Below are 17,795 nucleotides of genomic sequence, written 5' to 3'. Positions count from 1 at the left end.
GTAGTGCTCAGTGGTCTTTAACTCTGAGACGATTTTGTTAGTGCATCATGACAGCTGCCGTATCAGCGTGCGCTCAAGAAAAACTACTGGTGAATTTCTGTGCAGCCGTTTTAATACTGAAGATGGAAGGAGACACACAATGTTTTCAGTGTATTATACTTTATTATTTCAAGAAAGGTAAAAACACAGCTGAAATGCGGAAAAAAAAACGTGTGCAGTGTGTGGAGAAGATGCTGTGACTGACTGAACGTGTCAGAAGTGGTTTTGGAAGTTTCTTGGTACTACTGACATTTGATCAAACAATTCTCTGCTGTGGGGCTGTCCTATGCACTGGAAGATGTTCAGCAGCACCCCTGGCCTCTCCCCACTAGAAGCCAAGAGTGGAAGAGAGCGGACATACTAAAAATATCAAAATCAATAAAGTTAATGGTAAAAATGAAAAATGTGTCTCCTATTTTAGGGGAAAAAAGTAAACGGACTTTTTGGCCGATCCAATGTGTGTCCATGTCTATCACCGTTAAGCTCCAGATGACCTGGGTGTGCTCACAAGAGGTGTTTGATTCAGAAATTCTGATGAAACGAAACATTATTGGTAGGTTTTCAGTCCATTCTGTTACACTTTTAAAAACTAAGAACACTGAGGTCTTAGGTCTAAAAGCATTCGTCAAACTCCTGTAGCAGGTGGGCTCCCTACCCGAACAAGTACTTGGGTCATCCCGGACACCTTCGAGGGGAAACTGAGGCCGGGAGGGAGGGGAGAGTGCGAGGGAGCACCCTTCCAGCTCTACAATCTCAAAATCTGCCTAATGAACGAACGAAAGGCACAATCACACCGAATAACAGGAAAGGACATCTTATGAAATAGACATATAAAATTTAATTCCTTTGGTTTAAAATACATCTTCAAGGATGCAGTTAAAAACAGTAACAAAATCAATCTCATAAAACAAAATAGAAAATGCTGTTATATGACCCGTGTCCCACATCTTAGAAAGCCAGCGATTTAGTTCACACACTTCATCAGAATATTCTAACGTCAGACTGTAGCTACAAACCCCACTCTCCCAAACCAGCACCCTGACCCTGAGATACCCGTGATTTATGTCAGAAGACTGCGCTTTTTGGCATGTCACCTGTGGGAACACGTGCACAGAAGGCCCCCCGCCATGGCGCCCAGTCTCGCGAACCCGCACACGCCTCCTGCAGGTGCCGCACACCAGACGGTTAAGGTGTGGAGGCCCCGACACACAGCGGGACGGCCGGGGACCCCGCGGGCCGCGCCCCTGCAGTGCGGTGGCTGTGGGCTGCGTCGGGTGTGTGTAACTTGCCCGTGTCCCTGTGTCCGCACACACGGCACACGCGCCTTGCAGCAGTGTTCCCTTTACTTCATTTGTTAGTGCAGAAATCCAGAAGCGACACCCACAAAAGCAAACCCCCGGCCGCCGGGGAAGGTGTGGTGAGGCGACGGAAGGGCGGCTGCCGCAGGGAGGTGACCTGGTGGGTTTCGGTCTGCCTTGGGGGCACACCGCCAAAAATGACCTTCCGCCTGGGCGACGGCTCCAGGTGGTCCTCACCGCGGCCCTTCACTGTGTGCACGGACACCGTGCTCATATATTACCTATGTAGAGGATGTGTATGTACACATTTACAGACACCGGCCTTCAAAATGTATTGCACTTATGTACACTCGAGCGTCAGCTTAGCTAATTCACACTGTGACCCACTGACATTCTTCATAAGGCAGCAGTAGCAAAAGAAGACTCAGTAACATGCCGTCTTTGAGTAAACACTTGGGTGGTGATGGAGGCTAAGGGAGAAAGGGTGGACCCTGTCTTCTTGGGGCCACTCCCACTGACCTGAGGCAGGTGGTCACACTGAGTGAGAGCCACGCCCACCGCCCTTTCCGACCGGCGCTGGCCCGCAGGCCCACCACCACGGGAGGGGGGAGTGGCCCCCTATTCTCAGCCTGACCACTGTGCTATTCACCTGAAACCAATACAAAATAATATTGAATGTAACCTGTGATAAAAAAATAGTTTTATAAATAACAGCAGATATCCTACAGGTTCCCAGAGAGTCTGTTAAATGTTGGAACAAGGTTTTCACTTTTAACCCTAAGCAGCTGTATCGGAAAACTCAAATGTAGTAACAGTCTGTGGAGGTCTGTCGTCTGCAAGCCGCCGGGGCAGCGTGATCAACACCATCTCCGCGCCCGGCGTGGCTCCCAGTGGAAAGGACACCCTTCCACCGGCGCCCGTGGCACCTGCGTACCGGGAAGGTGGCTAACCAGCATCCCGACGGCTGCGCAAACAACAGGACCTACGTGGCACCTTCGCTGAGCTTGTGGGTACCCGGGGGCCGGGACGGCCTCAGATCTCCGTGAGGGTGAGTCGGTAGGATCCGCCCACCTCCTCCACCTGCAGCTGGAAGGTGTCCTCGTTGGAGTAATGCTTCACGATGTTGTCGTCCATGTTGACCAGGATCCTGGAAGGGGGCGAGACAGACGCGCTCAGTCCCGCTCACTCCGGAGTCAGGCTCAGTTCGCGGGTCCTGCTACTAACTAGCTGTGACACGTGAGGCAATGGCTGAAACTCGCTAAGCCTCGCTGTCCCCAACTGTGACATGGGGTGGAGAATAGCGCCTGTCTTACAAGGCAGCTGTGAGGATTAAAGTGCTGGTAACAGTGCGGGGTGTGTCCTTGGCACAACACGCCAGCTTGGTCCCTGCTCTACTTCGGCACGGAGGCGCCACCCAGCGAACAGTGGCTACGGTGATAAACACAGACGCAGAAGCAGCCCTTCACCGGTCCAGCTTTGGAAGGCATGTCAATAAAATGAACCTATCTGAAGACACAGCCCCCGACAGATGACCTTCCTGGCACGTTATCCTCCAAGTTTAATCGCATCACCACTAGGTCCAGCCCTGGCCCCCGGCCCATCCACAAGATTCCGATCAGGATTTGCTTTAGAATTAAAACAAAATATTTTTATGCGATACACTGCTTACCCATACCAAGCAGCATAGACGCTTAAACAAAATGGAACTAAACACGTTAATTTCTGGACAAGGATGCCCTGTCCTGGGGCTGTAAACGGGGCCCAGGCGGGACAGCAGAGCGGCAGGAGCCGCGGCCCTGCAGCTGCTCGGGGCGCAGCCTGACCGGAGCCTCCGCACCAACCTGCTCTGGCCTCGGGCTGTGGGCCTGCGAGGCCTCACCTGCCCACTCTGCACGGTGGTGCCCACGGCACAGGGCAGCTCGAAAGGCAACATGTGGCGCGCCCGACGCAGGGCCGGACCCTGACCTCTACAGAGGTGCAAATGCAAATTTTACTTGAGAGAAAACCCACGAGGACGTCTGAGAAAGGCGACCGAGGTTCTGGGGGTAGTTTTCGAGGAAGCCCGTTCTCCCATCCACGTCTGTTCCGGACGGGGCACCCATGCAGGGGGACAGCAGTGAATCATGGGACACCAGACAGACAAAACTCACCCTTTCTTACACTTCTTGAATATTTTCCCAATCTTGTCATGGGGAACCTCGTATTTGTCGGAGATCTGAAAGAGGGATGAAAAACAACCATAAAATGCCGTTTCAGCGGCTTTAACACGGGAGCTGCGTCAACATTGGTGCGGCAGCCACTCAACTCTGCTTTTCAGAAGTGTGCGCCCAAAGGCCCACGTGAGCCCCAGTCCACTCTGGGGCAGGGGCGGCACCTGCCTGCGGTGGAGCCTGGAATCGGGGGCTTTATCTCCCCCTAGTTTACAGGGGCCCACTGATGATTATGTAGTCAGTTTTCAAGTAATAATTTGCAGAACAGTTTTCTAAACATTTTTGTGTTCCACAGGCAGAGGAGGGAGGTGGTGCAGGAAGGGAGTGAGAGAGAGACATGGGTCAGCTGCCTCCCCCACACACCCTGACCGGGACAGAACCCCAAACCCAGGCACCTGCCCTGACTGGGGATCAAACCCGTGACCTTTTGGTGAATGACACCACACCGGGGAGGGCTGCAGAGCAGCCGTGATTCACAGAGGGTCCGAGCAGGGGCACAGAGATGCTCGTCGGCCGCCCCCAAGCGCCCGGCTGTTCGCCGACACTGCACATCCGTGTGGAGCGCTTGTGACGTGCGGGGACCCGGCGCTGCCACCACCTCGTGAGCTGAAGGCCACCATTTCCACCAGGCTCCCTCCCTGTGTTGCACAGGTTCCGACAAACGCACACTGACATGTACCCACAGTCACAGACGTGCATCCCAGTCACGCGTGCCAAGACCTCACTCTGGAGTCAGAAGATTCCAATCAGCTCCCGTTCGCTTACAGAGCAGGCGGCCTCTCTGAACCATAGCCCACCCCCCACTCAGTAACTCCCCACAGGCAGATGTGAGGTGTACCGCGTGTCCAGCACCACGCAGCTGTGACCTTCAGATGTGGGGTTACGGCGTGGACAGAACAGTTCAGTGTCAGAGCCTGAGAGGAGCGCCCGTGTCCCTGCTCCCACACCAGGAGCCGCAGAGGCCACAGAGGGGGCAGCGCCTGCTCAGCGGGGCTGCGGTTCCGGGGGCGTCGCAGGCGCACGACTTACAGCTTCCACCAAGCCCTTCAGGGACGGACTCCTGAGCATCAGGGCGTCAAAGACCTCCTCGGACTCCTTCCGCACGTACAGCAGCACTGATCCGCAGTCGGGAGGGCGGGGTGGGTGAGAAAAAGGGACACGGTTCACTCGTGGGAGCAAGAGGAGAAGACGGACCCCGCGTGCCGGGCAGAGCAGAGCAGAGCATCCGTCCGCCCCGGGGCGGCAGCCTGCACCAGTGCCACGTCCGGCCCGGGGGACGCAGCTTTCAGCCTCTCGGAACTCGGCCCCCGTGCGCCCCAGCCCACGCCCAGGGCTGGTACAACAGAAAAATACTCAGGAAGTCAAACCGGGTGACAGTGGTTTGAGCCATTTCTGCTTCTGACAGGTGTGGAGCTACTTCCAATTTTAACCCCCCACCCCCACCCCGAAACCAAGCCAACACACCTCTCTTCGGTTCCTCCGTCCGGGCCAGCTTCGCGGGAGTCGGGATCACAAAGTCATCTTCGGACCCGAAGGGCCCCCTTTTCAAGCCTGATCTGCAGGAGCAAAGGTGCAATCAGTGACTTTGACTGAAGGCGTTGGCAGGGACAGAGAGACTCGGGGTATGCCACTGAACTTCACAGGTAAAACAACCTTCGTTCTGCATCTGCTCCAGCTTCCTTATTTTGCGGATGCCAGTCTGAGGCCCAGAGAAAGATATGGCTGACCCGGCCCCCACTACTCAACGGCAGGGCTGGGGGCACACCCAGGCGGCCGGCCAGACACCCTCCCGTGCTCTGACACTGGGCTTAAGCTGCCTTCCCAGAACAAACAGTTCCTCTTCAGGAAAACTTTTATGGAGGCAGAATTTGAAATGTACGTCGAGGTGCCAAGAGAGTAGAGGGCGTGCCAAGGAAAGGGGAGACTGTGAGCAGGAAAATGCAGAGCCAGGCGGGCGGAGGCCGACTGCGCCACAGGAAGCCAATGCCAGCAGGCGGGCGGGCGGGCTCGCTGGGGTAATTTCTTGACCACTCGGCCCTAAGGAGCCTCGGGTTTTCTGTTGTGGGTGTCAGGGAACCCGGGAGGCCAGAACGCAGTGATCACAGTATGTGGGCACGGGCGGAGGGGCTCCGGGACCCCCAGGCAGAGGGACCAGGGAGCAGACTTTGGGGACAATGACAGCACAGGGTCCCCCGGAGGGTGGAAACTCAGGGGTCGCGGACCAGGCACACTGAGGGAGGGTGGGTGCAGGCGTGGCTGGCCGTCACGGGCGGACGCTATGAATAAGGGTCAGCCTGGGCAAGCGAGGAAAGCAAAGTGAGTGGCGGAACTGGACTCCAGCTCACTGCCTACGAAACTGGAAACTAGGGGCCCACACTGATACAAATAAATGAGCAAATCGCAAGTCTGACAGGCGCGAGACATCTCCGAAGCCACAAAGCACCTTCCCCACAAACGGAGAAAGTGTGACCTCACAGCAGGGAAGCCTGGTGACATCACCTTCATCGAGATAGCAGAGGGACACCCTTAGCAACGGGGTGGATGGACGAGGCTTGGAAAAGACTGACACTCCTGCCTGGATGCCGAATCGAATTGAATCGAATCAGAGCACGAGACAGCAGTGGACAGACCCAAACTGGGGGACGCTCTACAAAACAAGCGGCTGGTAATCCTCAGGGCGTCAGCTCAGGAAGCTGAAGGGGCTGAAGGAGAAACGGCCCCTAAACCCATGACCGGGCTCTGAACCGGGCCCTTTCTTGACGTGACACTGTTACCAGAACAGCTGGCACCATGTGAAGGGAGTGCGAGAGGGCTGGCTGCAGCCGGGGCCTCGGGGTCCGTGTCCCACCCTGGACAGCGGGGCGGCAGAGCCCCGGTCGCAGGGAACTTGTGCCAGGTACACAGGGATGAGGGTCCAGACACCCACCAGCTCGGGGAGAACTGAGTTCTCTGCACTCAACTTGCAGTTGTTCTGTGCATTTCCGATTGTCCCCAGATAAAAAGACTTAGTGAACGAAAACAAGACAAATCTTACCCTTCGCCCTCGAGTTCTTCTGAGGCAATGGGAAGGACCTGAGAACAAAAACAGATTGCTTTTCAAGTGCGTGCTCAGACTAGGTCAGACCACCACCAGATTCTTCCCGAAGGGAGACGGACCAGACCGAGCTCGCACAAAGCCGGTCGCCTCGTTTCCCACTGGCCGGACGGATCCTCAGGACCTCCGAGCAGCTCGGGCGGTGGCCCTGAGCCGGCCTGAGAAGGACGCTCCTCCTCCCCGCTGCCGAGCGACTGGCCGGCGCTGCCGCTACGGACCGCAGAGCGGAGGAGTCACGGCAGAGGCCGGGGACCCCCGCACCTACGCTATTTATTATCTGACCTTTGTAGGGGAACCTGCCGAAGCTTCTCATTAGAACTGAGAACACGGCAACGGCTTCCCCCGAGAACTCTAAACCCCATCCGTTGGTCCACACAAATCGAAACCGCTGTGTGCACTGCATGGCGGTCGTTCACGTCAGGCCCCTCCGCCTCGCCCCTGCGGCTCTGCTTGTAGCCCAGCCACGCCCCTGCTCGGAAGGGTGCCCCTGCTGCGGGGACACAGCTGTCCTCGGGCCAGGGATGACCCTGTGTCCCGTGGGGACACCTGAGCCCACGCACTCCAACCTGTGTTACCTACCACTCTTGCCCCTTGTAACTGAGCTGAACGTAAATAAGCAAACCCAGAGGACCTAGCTCGTGGGTTTGGCGCTGTGTTTCTGAGTCTGGCTGCCCCCACGGCCCGTGCTACAAGGGCCTCGTCGCCCCAACTGACAGGCCAACGAGCCGGCCCTGACGCCACTCCCAGCTCCCTAAGTTCCAGCTTCCGGTTGCCGAAGCCCGTCTGTCTGGAGTCTGCCCTCCCCGCGGCCACCCGGGACCCCGGTTACGCACGTGCGGCCCCCGCTGAAGGTTGGCGAAGTGCACGTCGGGAATGAAGAGGACAGGCTGGGTGTCCAGGTCGACAGAGGGCTTGAAGACCGTGACGTCCATTCGCTTGTGAGAGGGCAGCAGCGGCACTTTGACGTCAGCGACTGGGAAGGCAATGGGGACACCACAGTCAGCAGCCTGTGGACGCAGGTGACAGTGCATTCCTAAACACTGACACATGGAACTGGGCCCCTAGGAGACGCAGGTCACGTCACCCGAGCTATGGAAAACCACGTCAAGGAATGCGTCACTTTTGGTTACTGCCCTAAAGCCACTGGACATCTCGTTACAACCAGAGGAAGGAAGTTCTACACACACACACACACACACACACACACACACACACACACACACACAGACCTGGAACGCAGGCAAAGCGCGGTGAGCATTTGTCTGAAAGGCTGAAACACAGTCTCCATGTAGACATAACTTGGGCTTCACCTTGGCTCCAGCCTCGTTCAATAGCTCCCATTCTAACAGCAATGCCCTCCCTACACCTTCACCCTCAGACCTGACCCGTGGTGGGACTCAGAGTTCGCGCCCCTGCCCGGGTGTCAGTTCATGAAATCACAGCGTCTGTCCTCCCCCACCGTCCTTCCTCCCCCACCGCCGGGCCCTGCGGCACCCAGGGTGCACTCCCCTGGTTAGCTGGCTGCTCTCTGAGCGCGCTCTCTTGGGCGCTGGCCCTCTGCTGCCATGGGCAACCCTGGCTAACAGGCTACAGGGCAGACACACGCTGTGGAGTGTGGCAGAGCGTCCAAAGGCCAGAGGCCAGCGGCCCACGTACTGCAGATGAGGCGCCGAGGCACAGAACCCCATTCTTTTCCTTTTAGTGGACAGACAGGGTTTTGTGAAGATGGGCATTGGGCACGTTAAAAAAAAGCAAGCAAGCTTTCATGGTGAAATGTCCAAATAGAGATTCTGCAAATATTAGAATATGATGTGTAAGAAAATTGCTCGCTTGGAATTAAGACATCCTGAATTCCCAAGGGCGCTGTTGTTCTTAAAAATCCAGGCAAGTCCTGATTTTACCATCAGCTATTCAGGAGGGACAGGTGCTGTTGTTCAGGACGGCAAGCAGCACCCTGAGCGAGACCTAACAGCCAAAGCAGCCCAGACTCCGGAGAGACGCAAGGTTCCGCCCCGGGGCACCCCAAGAACGTGACTTAGTGCAGCTGTCCCCCTGGTTTGAGTCTCGTAAAGGGAGCAAGGCCACTGCTCTACCAGAGTGAAAAACGGCCCCTGTTTTTCCCACCTCCCGCCGAACCCGCAGCCACCGTTCTGAAGGGACAGGGTCTGAAACGGCCAAAGCGACAAGGCTACTCACAGGCGTTCAACTGGGAGCTGGGGTCAGTGCACTTGCCTTTCCTTTTGCTCTGTTTTCGCTCTTCATCCCTGATTTTCCGTTCGGCTCCCTGTGGGTCAAGACCAGACGGGACAAAATGTGATTCTTTTGATCTGACCCTCTTCACGATATTTAACCCTGACCCCTGACACGGGGTGGGGACGCCTCCTCTGTGGAGACGGAGTCCGTGACCTACTGCATTCATGGCCTCATCACAGCAGCTTTTTCCAAAAAGCCTGTTCTTAAAACCATCTCTCTCTGCGACATCACGGGGAGGAGACACACCAGGCGCCCCCCCACCCCGTGGCGGGTGTGGCCGGGCTACGTGGGCCCTGAGGAGGTCTGCTGGGGTGCCCCACCTCCAACACGTGTGTTAGAGGAGGACATGCGTGAGACTGCTCCTGCTGCTCGGGGACAAGAAGGTGGGGACACACCACGGACCCGACTGGACCGTACATTTTTACATGGGCCGGTCAGTGCCACGGGCTGGACTCTCTCCTGGGACTTGGGGTCAACCAAGTGACAGGTAAGACCCGTGACAACGCACGTGCTGAGGCCGACCCGGAAGATGGCAGGAGCGCGCAGAAGGGAAGCGGGCACTGTGCTTGCGGGGGGGACACACGTGCCACCTGTGCAGAGGGTCCTGCCACCTTAGAGAGCCACAGGGCGAACGGGCCAGGTCAGTGAGAGACGTGACCGGATGGGGCGAGTGTAACAAAATGCACACGGGGGTCGGTCGTCTTGCTCGGCCTCCTGGCACTCATCTCTGGGTGGTGCAGATTTCCTGACAATGGCACCCCGCTAAGCAGGAACCGGTGGCTTGTTTTTCTGTAAATGCATCCCCCAATACCAAAGAGAAGCAGCAGAAACCACTCCGTGACGTCGGCACCATGACAGTCACAGGACGTTAAAAATCCGCACACAGAACCACCCCAGCCTCTTCGAGAAGGTGCCGCCGCACTGACATCTGCTTATGAAAATCGCCGACACCGACACAAACACGACACCGTCCCGGGTGGCCCAGCCGCCGCTGGGTGGCACTGGTCTGTTGTTCTCTCTCTCTCTGTCCCCCACCCCTGCCCACCGAGGGAGGCTGACGAGACTACTGTCCTCCTCGCGGGTCGGCCCAGCCCTACAGGACGGTGAGCAGCTTCTGCTTCCACTCGGAGGAACACAGACCAGATTCACCCCCACCCAGAAGCCGCTGAAACATCGACCTCCACAAGACGCAGGGAAGGATTTCTGAGGCCCCGGCCACCGGGCCACGAACCGCAACCCCCGAGAAGAAGGGACAATGAGGTGAGCTCCGGGGGTCCCATGGACACTGTCTGATTTTCAGGCTGTGGCGGGGGGTGATGCCCGGTGGTCTCGAGCCAGGTTCCCTGCGCTGAGCAGAGGGGGCTCCAGGTTCAGAGATGGCCAGGCAGCGGCCCAAGTAGCACGTGGGAGCCGCACCCTACCAGACATGCTCAACGAAGTGTCCTTTTTCCATTAGAAAGAGATGCTTTCTTCTTCCCTACACAGTGGGACCGTGTACTGTTTTATATTTACCGTAGCACGTTCATGTCAACCTCAGTGAAAAGACCCTAGGCTTCCTCTGGGGGAGGGTCCACCTCCCACGCTGTGCTCCAAGAACCCCCGCCCGATCGGACAGTCTCACCTTGTCACAGAAGACCTTGATCTGGCAGTAGGCCCGGTGCACGGGCTTGTTGCTCCGGTTGTTGTAACTGTAGGTGTCGATCTGAATGTTGAGAGGCAGCCCCTTCACGCCCTTCTGAGAGGAGAAGTCTGTGCTCAGGCAGTTCACGGAGATGAACACCTGCAAAGAGAAGGTTCCGTGAGTCCGGACACGGAGTCAGACACCTCAGCCCCGCTCGTAGAAATGACAACATCGTTGAAATCCCTCAAGTTTCCTCTGAATGAGCGTGCAGCTTTGCATCTCAAAGAAATTCTGCAAAAGCAAAGGGCTCGTTTTAAAACTCCCTTCAGTCACTGCAATGGCAGCTTTCCAGGCAAACTGGGCGGCAGCTTTGAAACGCCGTCTGCTCCAGCCTCCAGAACCCGCACCCAGCACCCCGCAGCGGGCAAGCCACCTTCGACGGCCCTGGGGACTGCTGGCCCACAGCCCAGGTTTTCTTTGCAGCTGTTGTACAGCTTAGTCTGAACTCTCTGGGAAGCTGTCTGCATTCAGGTCTGTACCACCACTTAGGGCCACTGGCTGAGCCTGATCGATGTCTGAATATTCTGGGATTTATGAAGTCAGTGAGCAGCATTACTAGAGCGGTACCCGAGAGTCGCAGGCAAACCCTCGCACGGCGAGTAAACACACTGCGTGTCCCCTCCCGTTTTCATGATTCTGGATTTAACCTCCCCACACACAGTCACGATGCTTTAGAGCTCCCGTTCAACTATTCAGTTTTTTTTTTTTAAGACTTTATTTATTTATTCTTGCAGAAAGGGGGAAGGAGGCAGAAAGAGGGAGAGGAACACCAATAGGTTGCCTCTTGCACGCATCTCAACCCCAGGCTGTGCCCTGACCAGGAATCGAGCCAGCAACCTTTCTCTGTGCAGGAAGATGCCCAACCACTGAGCCAGCCTGCCAGGGCTCAACTATTCAGTTTTAGAATTTATTTCTGGTGTGCGAGCACCGCGCAGTGGCTATCACTGGAATTACAGTTTTTAAACCCGGTTGGCACATTTCAAAGCCCTGAGACCTTCCCGTCTCATGGCTATGTTTCAGGGCTGTGTTCCTTCCTGTCCTCAGGGCCACAACCCCTCAGCCCTGACAACCAAGAGCAGATCCGCTGCAGCAGAGTGGGTGCCCTGGCTGAACCAAGGCCCAGCCAGGGGTCAGTTTAATTAGGTTAGAAAAGGGGGAAAACATAAGAGAAGGGACTGTGAAGAGAGTAAGGAGATAAAAAACATATCGTCACAAAGACAAAGAATGCTCTCTGGAAGGTATGCACAATGCTGACAGTTTTTATTCCTGCTCCAGTCTCTACACTGCTTCTAACTAGGACATGGCTAAAGTAAAAGGCTGAGAATTTGTTCAATTCAGCGGAAGTGAAATTCACTGCCTGTCTTGCCTCACTCGCTCTCCACCCAGACTGTTGACTCCCCATTCCAGGAACACCCTTCGAAGGTGTGGTCTGCCCCGCCTCTCTGGTCACCTCCACAGAATGTCCCCGTCATGGAGTCAGGGGCCAACAGCAGTGACCCCACTCGCTGAGCCCCTGACGTGGCTGGGCCCGTGCCGGCAGGTCACCCGCAGGGTCTCATTCCACATCACCGCGACCCCGAGAGACAGCACTATCCCTCCTCTTAGATGGCAAGATGGAGAGATTTTTTGTTTTTAAAGATTTGATTTAATTATTTAGTGGGAAAGGGAGGGAGAAAGAGAGGGAGAGAAACACTGATGGGTTGCCTTTTGCGCACACCCCAACCCAGGCATGTTTCCAACGGGGAATTGAACCGGCAATCTTCCCTTTGCAGGATGATGGCCAACCCACTGGGCCCCACGAGTCAGAGCTACGTGGAGAGATCTTCTAAAACTGTTCTCAACGTAGACAGCACGGGGCCAGGATGTGTATCGGGGACTCCCCCCTTTGCACCCTGCTACCTCTTTCCCAAATCAGCTTTGTACCCCGATCTCCTGGCTCTCCTTTGCCACAGGAAGTGGCCGGCCGTCTCTCCACCGCACCTGACCAGGCGGCAGACACTCAGCGGGCCAGGTCTACGCTCTCCGCAGTGTCCCCTGCTGGGTCCCGAGCACAGAGCCTGATCCGGGTGGCCTTGTCTCACCTGCCGTGACTTTCCTTTCCATGTAACTCATTTTTGTTTTGGCAAATAAGCAAATTGACTTAATTTTTAAACACTTAAATCTAGGTATATAGGCAAAGAGTGGTACACACAAGTTTCAAATCCATTATAAAACTTGGTGCTTTTGCAGTTTATTTCTAAAGAACACATTACGTAAATTCAGAAACTGGAATCAAGGAGACTGGAGTCTATGGAAGAGATGAAAGGAAAACAGAAAGACAGGGAGACAGGCAGGTGGACAGACGGACAGCAGTCCACGCCAGCAATGGAGAACGTGAAGCAACCAAACCACTATGCTTTCCTCCTACAACCAACGGAAAAATTAAACTTGTCTCTGCCATTCTAAATCACAGGGCTCAATTCCTGATGCAAAAACAGCGGCCAGGGAGACTCACTTCACCCTCCACAATTCCAGGAAGTCTTTGACTCAAAGCAATATTCCCTTTACAAGAGTTTCCAACCTGAAACCTAACATCCCCTCGCTTCCCAGTGTCAAGTTTCTGTTCAAAACAGAAACAAGCAGGAGCCAAGTGCAAACCCCAAGCCTTCGGAGAGGCATCGCCCTCCCCACGGCTCATGGTTACTATGGCTCCAGAACTGAGACTGTTAAAGCAAGTCCCAGTACATGGCTTCCTTTCTTTATGAGTTCGGATACTCTTACATGTAGTTATATGTATCCCATCAGAGTTTTTAATGCATTTTTTACAGAGCCACAGCCCTATCATATAAGAAGGCGATATATCCGACCATTTAATCGGTAGATGGACACGTACTAAAGGAAATGCTTGACCTCGCTATTTAACAAGGTCACGCCGACCCCAAGAACTCATTGTTCACAGCCCTGTGACTGCTGGGCCCGCCACAGTCTGTTTCTGTCTGTGCCTTCAGTGGGGTCTGCAGGTGAGGGGCACGTGCGGTGAGGGTGTAAGGCGTCTCTCTGTGCGACAGTGCGAGGCTCATTGGTGCCGCCCGCCCCCACTGAGGACGCAGACAATGTTCAACCAGCCCCCGGGGCCTGGGATGTGGCTCTCTCTGCATGATGCACGTTTCCAATACAGGAGGAGAGCGCAGAGGGATTTGTGCATAAACACAGCTACGGGCTCGTACAGTGCAGACACATAAAGCAGCTTTCGAGTGTTTATCTGGACCCGGAGTTGGCTGACTCTTCCTGTGAAAGGGACGCAGGCGACCACTCGACTCTGCGGTCGCAGTGCACAGGCAGCTGGACGGTAAGTGAGCAGCTGGGCGTGGGGGCGTTTCCGTGGGACCTGCAGGTGGGCAGCTGGCCAGCCAGGCCGAGAGTGGCGGCTTGCTGACTTCGGCCAGCTAGACTGTTGTCCAAGTTCTTGGACAGAGACTTGTCCTTGCATCATCCCGATGGGGTACACAGGTGGGTTTTTGCAATTCGGTATTTTCACTCCCCCCTCCCCCCCCGGGCAACTTCCTGAGAAGACAGACACCCAGGGCGGACTCCTTGCTGACGCGTGCTTCACCTGGGAACCGCATCCACGCTGGGGTGCGGGTGAGCTCCGCGGGACAAGCTCGGGGCAAGCTCAGCGTCTGGGAGTCTTTACTTAGGGAGGTGATGGCCCTCGATCAGACCCACCCAAACAGACAAGAGGGCAAGCAAAGGGGCGCAAGGCATCCCTCTCCTGTGGGTCCCGGGGCAGCGTGAACACCTACGATTGGTCCCACCCAACTGCAGCCCCCAAGTGGGCGGTTCCACAGGCCAAGTCACCCAGTCGGGGCAAGACAGTGTGCAGACCACCCACATCACGGAGAGAGACACTTTCCATAACCTGTGTACAGAAAACCCCAGCACCTTCTATGGAGGGCAGGAAAGAGGTAAAAAGTATGATGGATTGTTATACCTTCAACTCCTTGTCCATGAAATACACACGTGTGCCCGTGTGAGCGCGCACATGCACGCACGTACACACACACCATTACTTCTGAAGGCTGAGGGTAGGCTGGACGATACCAGACCTCTCCTCTCTAGAACGATGCTAAGAGCTTTAGGACCTCAAAAAAGATGACCTAGTCTGTTTTCATCCTTTCCTGCCACCGATTTCAAGGAAAGGCTTGATTTTATTGAAATAATTGTCATATAAATCTCAAAAGACAAGTAACTAATGCTCCTACCCCGAGTCCCCAGGAGAGAAAAACCACAGGGACAAACTGCCAGGCAGGTTGAGGGAGCTGGGCAGGGTTCCCTGCCCAGTGCCGGCCCATCCGCCGAGACAGCGCCTCGTTCCTGGGTGAGAGCTTGTGCACTCACAACTTTTCAAAAGAATTCGTTTTGTTTTCAAGCCTCAGTTTGAAAATGAGAGGAAAACATGAAAGATTTACCCTATCAGAGGATTAACCTGTACAGACTTTCAAATCCCAATGCTCACATGCACAGAACCAAGAAATAAGATCTTGAACTGATTTATAATGATTCTCCCAGGAAGCACGGTGGCAGACCCACAATGCTGTTCGCACAGCCGGCTGCTTTCTACACACTTACTCCTCCCAGGGAAAAATGGAGGGGGAGAAAGACACAGGGAAACGGTGTGTTCAAAACACAGGCGGTCCCCTCCCCAGCCAAAGTGAAGGCAAACTGAGGACTAAGGTGACAGCCCCCACTCATCCCCCACCCACGAGCCAGGGTGCGGCGCGGGCAACGTGCTGGCCGCCTGCTGGCCACCTGCAGTCTGCTGTGTGGGCTTCAGCAAGTGAGTTTTGTTTGTGGGGAGAGATCATAAACCTGGTTTTCACCATCTGATTCACAGGAAGAAAGCATTTACAGAGCACTTGGAATTCATCAGTCGAAAGTTACCAAAACTGTGAGCGGCTGCGCCGGAAGCTAGATGACAACACTAACTCACTAAGCACACAGCACTGGGTCACTTCGTGCACCAGCACGCAGGCTGTCCTTTCCAACACTCGTCACGACCGTCGTGCTCCATCACTGTTCACGTGTGAGGACCCAGACAGCAGTCTCAATTTCCCCCAGAGACATTTAGATAGAATCTTGCATGTTCTTTAAAAAAAAAAAAAAACATTGCCTTGGCTGGCGTGGCTCAGTGGACTGAGTGCTGGCCTGTGAATCCAAGGGTCACTAATTCGATTCCCAGTCAGGGCACGTGCCTGGGCTGCGGGCCAGGTTCCCAGTAGCGGCCACATGAGAGGCAACCACATATCGATGTTTCTCTCTCTCTTTTCCTCCCTCCCTTCCTCTCTCTAAAAAATAAAATAAATCAAATCTTTTTTAAAAAAGAAGTCCAAGGAGCTTCCCTGACCTTCCCATTCCTCTGTAGTCACCCCACTGGCTGCACTTCACCCACTTGGCATGGCAGTGCCCCCACCAAACCATGAGTTCCCGAGAGCTTGGCCACAGCTGACCGTCCGTGCTTCCAGAGCCTCTCAGCACTGTGCCTGGACGGTAAGAAACTCACGTCCACTGAATGACGGACCCCACACTCCCAAAACCCAGCCAAAGGAAACCGTGTGGCGCCATGAAACTCAAGCCACGGGTACCATGTTCTCGCAACGGACCTGACTCTTCCACCCTCAGAACCACCTATGAAATTAGTACTGTTCTGACCCCATTTCCCAGAGGCGGAAACCGAGGCCTGGGGGTTAGGGAACCTAGACCATCTTGGTAGAGCCTGGAACGCCAAGCAGCTCTCTGCAATGCTGGGCATCAGATGAGTATTTGCCGAGCGACAACTAAATTGAATGCGCACACTCTCTCGGTGATTTGCAAAGGCCTGTGGGACGTGGAGGCGCACTGGCCCATGACTGCACGGGGAGACAGAAGGCGAGCTCCAGGGCAGAGAGAAACCCACAGAGTGAGCTACGACGTGCTGCTCCATTCGCTTTTACATCATAAAGCGTCATCTATAGCAAGCATCGTTCCATTATGGAAACGGCCGGTCCCTAACAGTTCTGCACTTCACCGAGCACGTCACCCATGCGGCCGTGGCACCCTGCAGCAGCGGCAGGTGTGGGCACGGCCACGGCCTTCAGGTCCCAGGGGGCTCTGACCAGGTGCAGCCATCTGCTGCACCCAAGACGCCCAGGCCTCCGCCAGGCCACGTGCCTCTGCAGACGGACTGTCCCAGCTGCCTCTTTCCCACTCACACTCACAACAGCCACTCAGTGGAGGAGGACAAAAAGGAAAAGAAAAAGGTCCCATCAGACAGACTTGGCAAAAACACTCTGTAGGTCCCATCTTTCAAAGAATTGTGTTGATTGCTCTCCCTTCCCCAAAGCCGTCTCTCACTCCCTGAACTCGAAGTACCCTACTTCCCGGAAATCGGGGGAGCACTTCCTGAGCCCCGCTTGTGGCCTGAGCCTCGCACGAAGAGGACACTCCTCTGAGGACTGGCTTCATGCTCAGATCAAGTCTTCAGCCTCTCGTAGAGCAGCTCACGGAATCGGCTGCTGAACAATGAATGTACAGTGAAAGTAGGCAACGTGACTGTTGAAGCTGGTTCTTCCACACGGCAGCGACAGATTGATTACCTTGCACGGAATTCCCATGAGGATGTTAGAAACGAGTTAAACTGATGAATGACAGCAGGAAAAGAAACTGAGGGAAAATGGTGCTTTGGTCTTGCACACGTCAGGTTGTGCGCGGCAGACTTTTGGGAAGGCAGGTGTGTGCAGGGCAGAGAGCCTGCCTGACAACCGGGGTCACCCTCACAGACTGCGGACTGTGCACTGTGACGCACGACTGTCAACCATGTGAGGTCAGTAACATGGCTTATTCTCCCCCGAATCCAGCAACTCTGATTAAAGAGAATAAACTGCCATCTTCCACTACAACCGTATGAGGTTACAAACGTCAGCTGAGGCCAGTGGAGTGGGAAGCAGTGCACGTGAAAAGAGCCAATCCCTGGCCCAAGTCTTGCCAGACAGCAACGGCCCGTGCACAGCACACAGGAGGCACGCAGTCTGATCAACACCCCGACCCTGCCCAAACCACAACCCTGCTCACGTTAGTTCTCGAGAGCCATGACGTCCCCTACGGCTCCCTACGTGCCAGCCTGATTAATTAATTCATTACGCCCCAGAAGGCACCAGAGGCTGAGCCAGCAGCACAGGAGGGTTCAGTTCTACTGCACGTCCCTC

At 55.3% G+C, this 17,795-nt stretch overlaps 1 protein-coding gene across 4 annotated transcripts in view; it reads right to left on the bottom strand.

The window, feature by feature from the left end:
* Positions 1-889: 889 nt before the first annotated feature.
* Positions 890-17,795, bottom strand: part of GRHL1 (grainyhead like transcription factor 1) — a 37,235-nt gene continuing 20,329 nt past the window's right edge. For 3 of the 4 annotated variants that reach the window (XM_037151853.2, XM_037151854.2, XM_037151856.2), the window contains exons 9-16: positions 10,516-10,674; positions 8,838-8,925; positions 7,475-7,614; positions 6,582-6,619; positions 5,012-5,103; positions 4,577-4,662; positions 3,488-3,552; positions 890-2,484 (exon numbers count right to left, since the gene is read on the bottom strand). In XM_037151853.2, the coding sequence (XP_037007748.2) occupies positions 2,370-2,484; positions 3,488-3,552; positions 4,577-4,662; positions 5,012-5,103; positions 6,582-6,619; positions 7,475-7,614; positions 8,838-8,925; positions 10,516-10,674 (783 nt within the window). In that variant the 3' untranslated portion in view covers positions 890-2,369. The remainder of the gene's footprint in view (positions 2,485-3,487; positions 3,553-4,576; positions 4,663-5,011; positions 5,104-6,581; positions 6,620-7,474; positions 7,615-8,837; positions 8,926-10,515; positions 10,675-17,795) is intronic. The other variant, XM_037151855.2, reaches the window with a different exon arrangement.

The sequence above is a fragment of the Artibeus jamaicensis genome, unplaced genomic scaffold, assembly GCF_021234435.1.
Source record: "Artibeus jamaicensis isolate MK-2021 breed Jamaican fruit bat unplaced genomic scaffold, CSHL_Jam_final contig_465, whole genome shotgun sequence".
Lineage (NCBI taxonomy): Eukaryota > Metazoa > Chordata > Mammalia > Chiroptera > Phyllostomidae > Artibeus > Artibeus jamaicensis.
The sequence above is the reverse complement of the archived record's forward strand: the minus strand, read 5'-3'. Positions and strand labels throughout refer to the sequence as shown.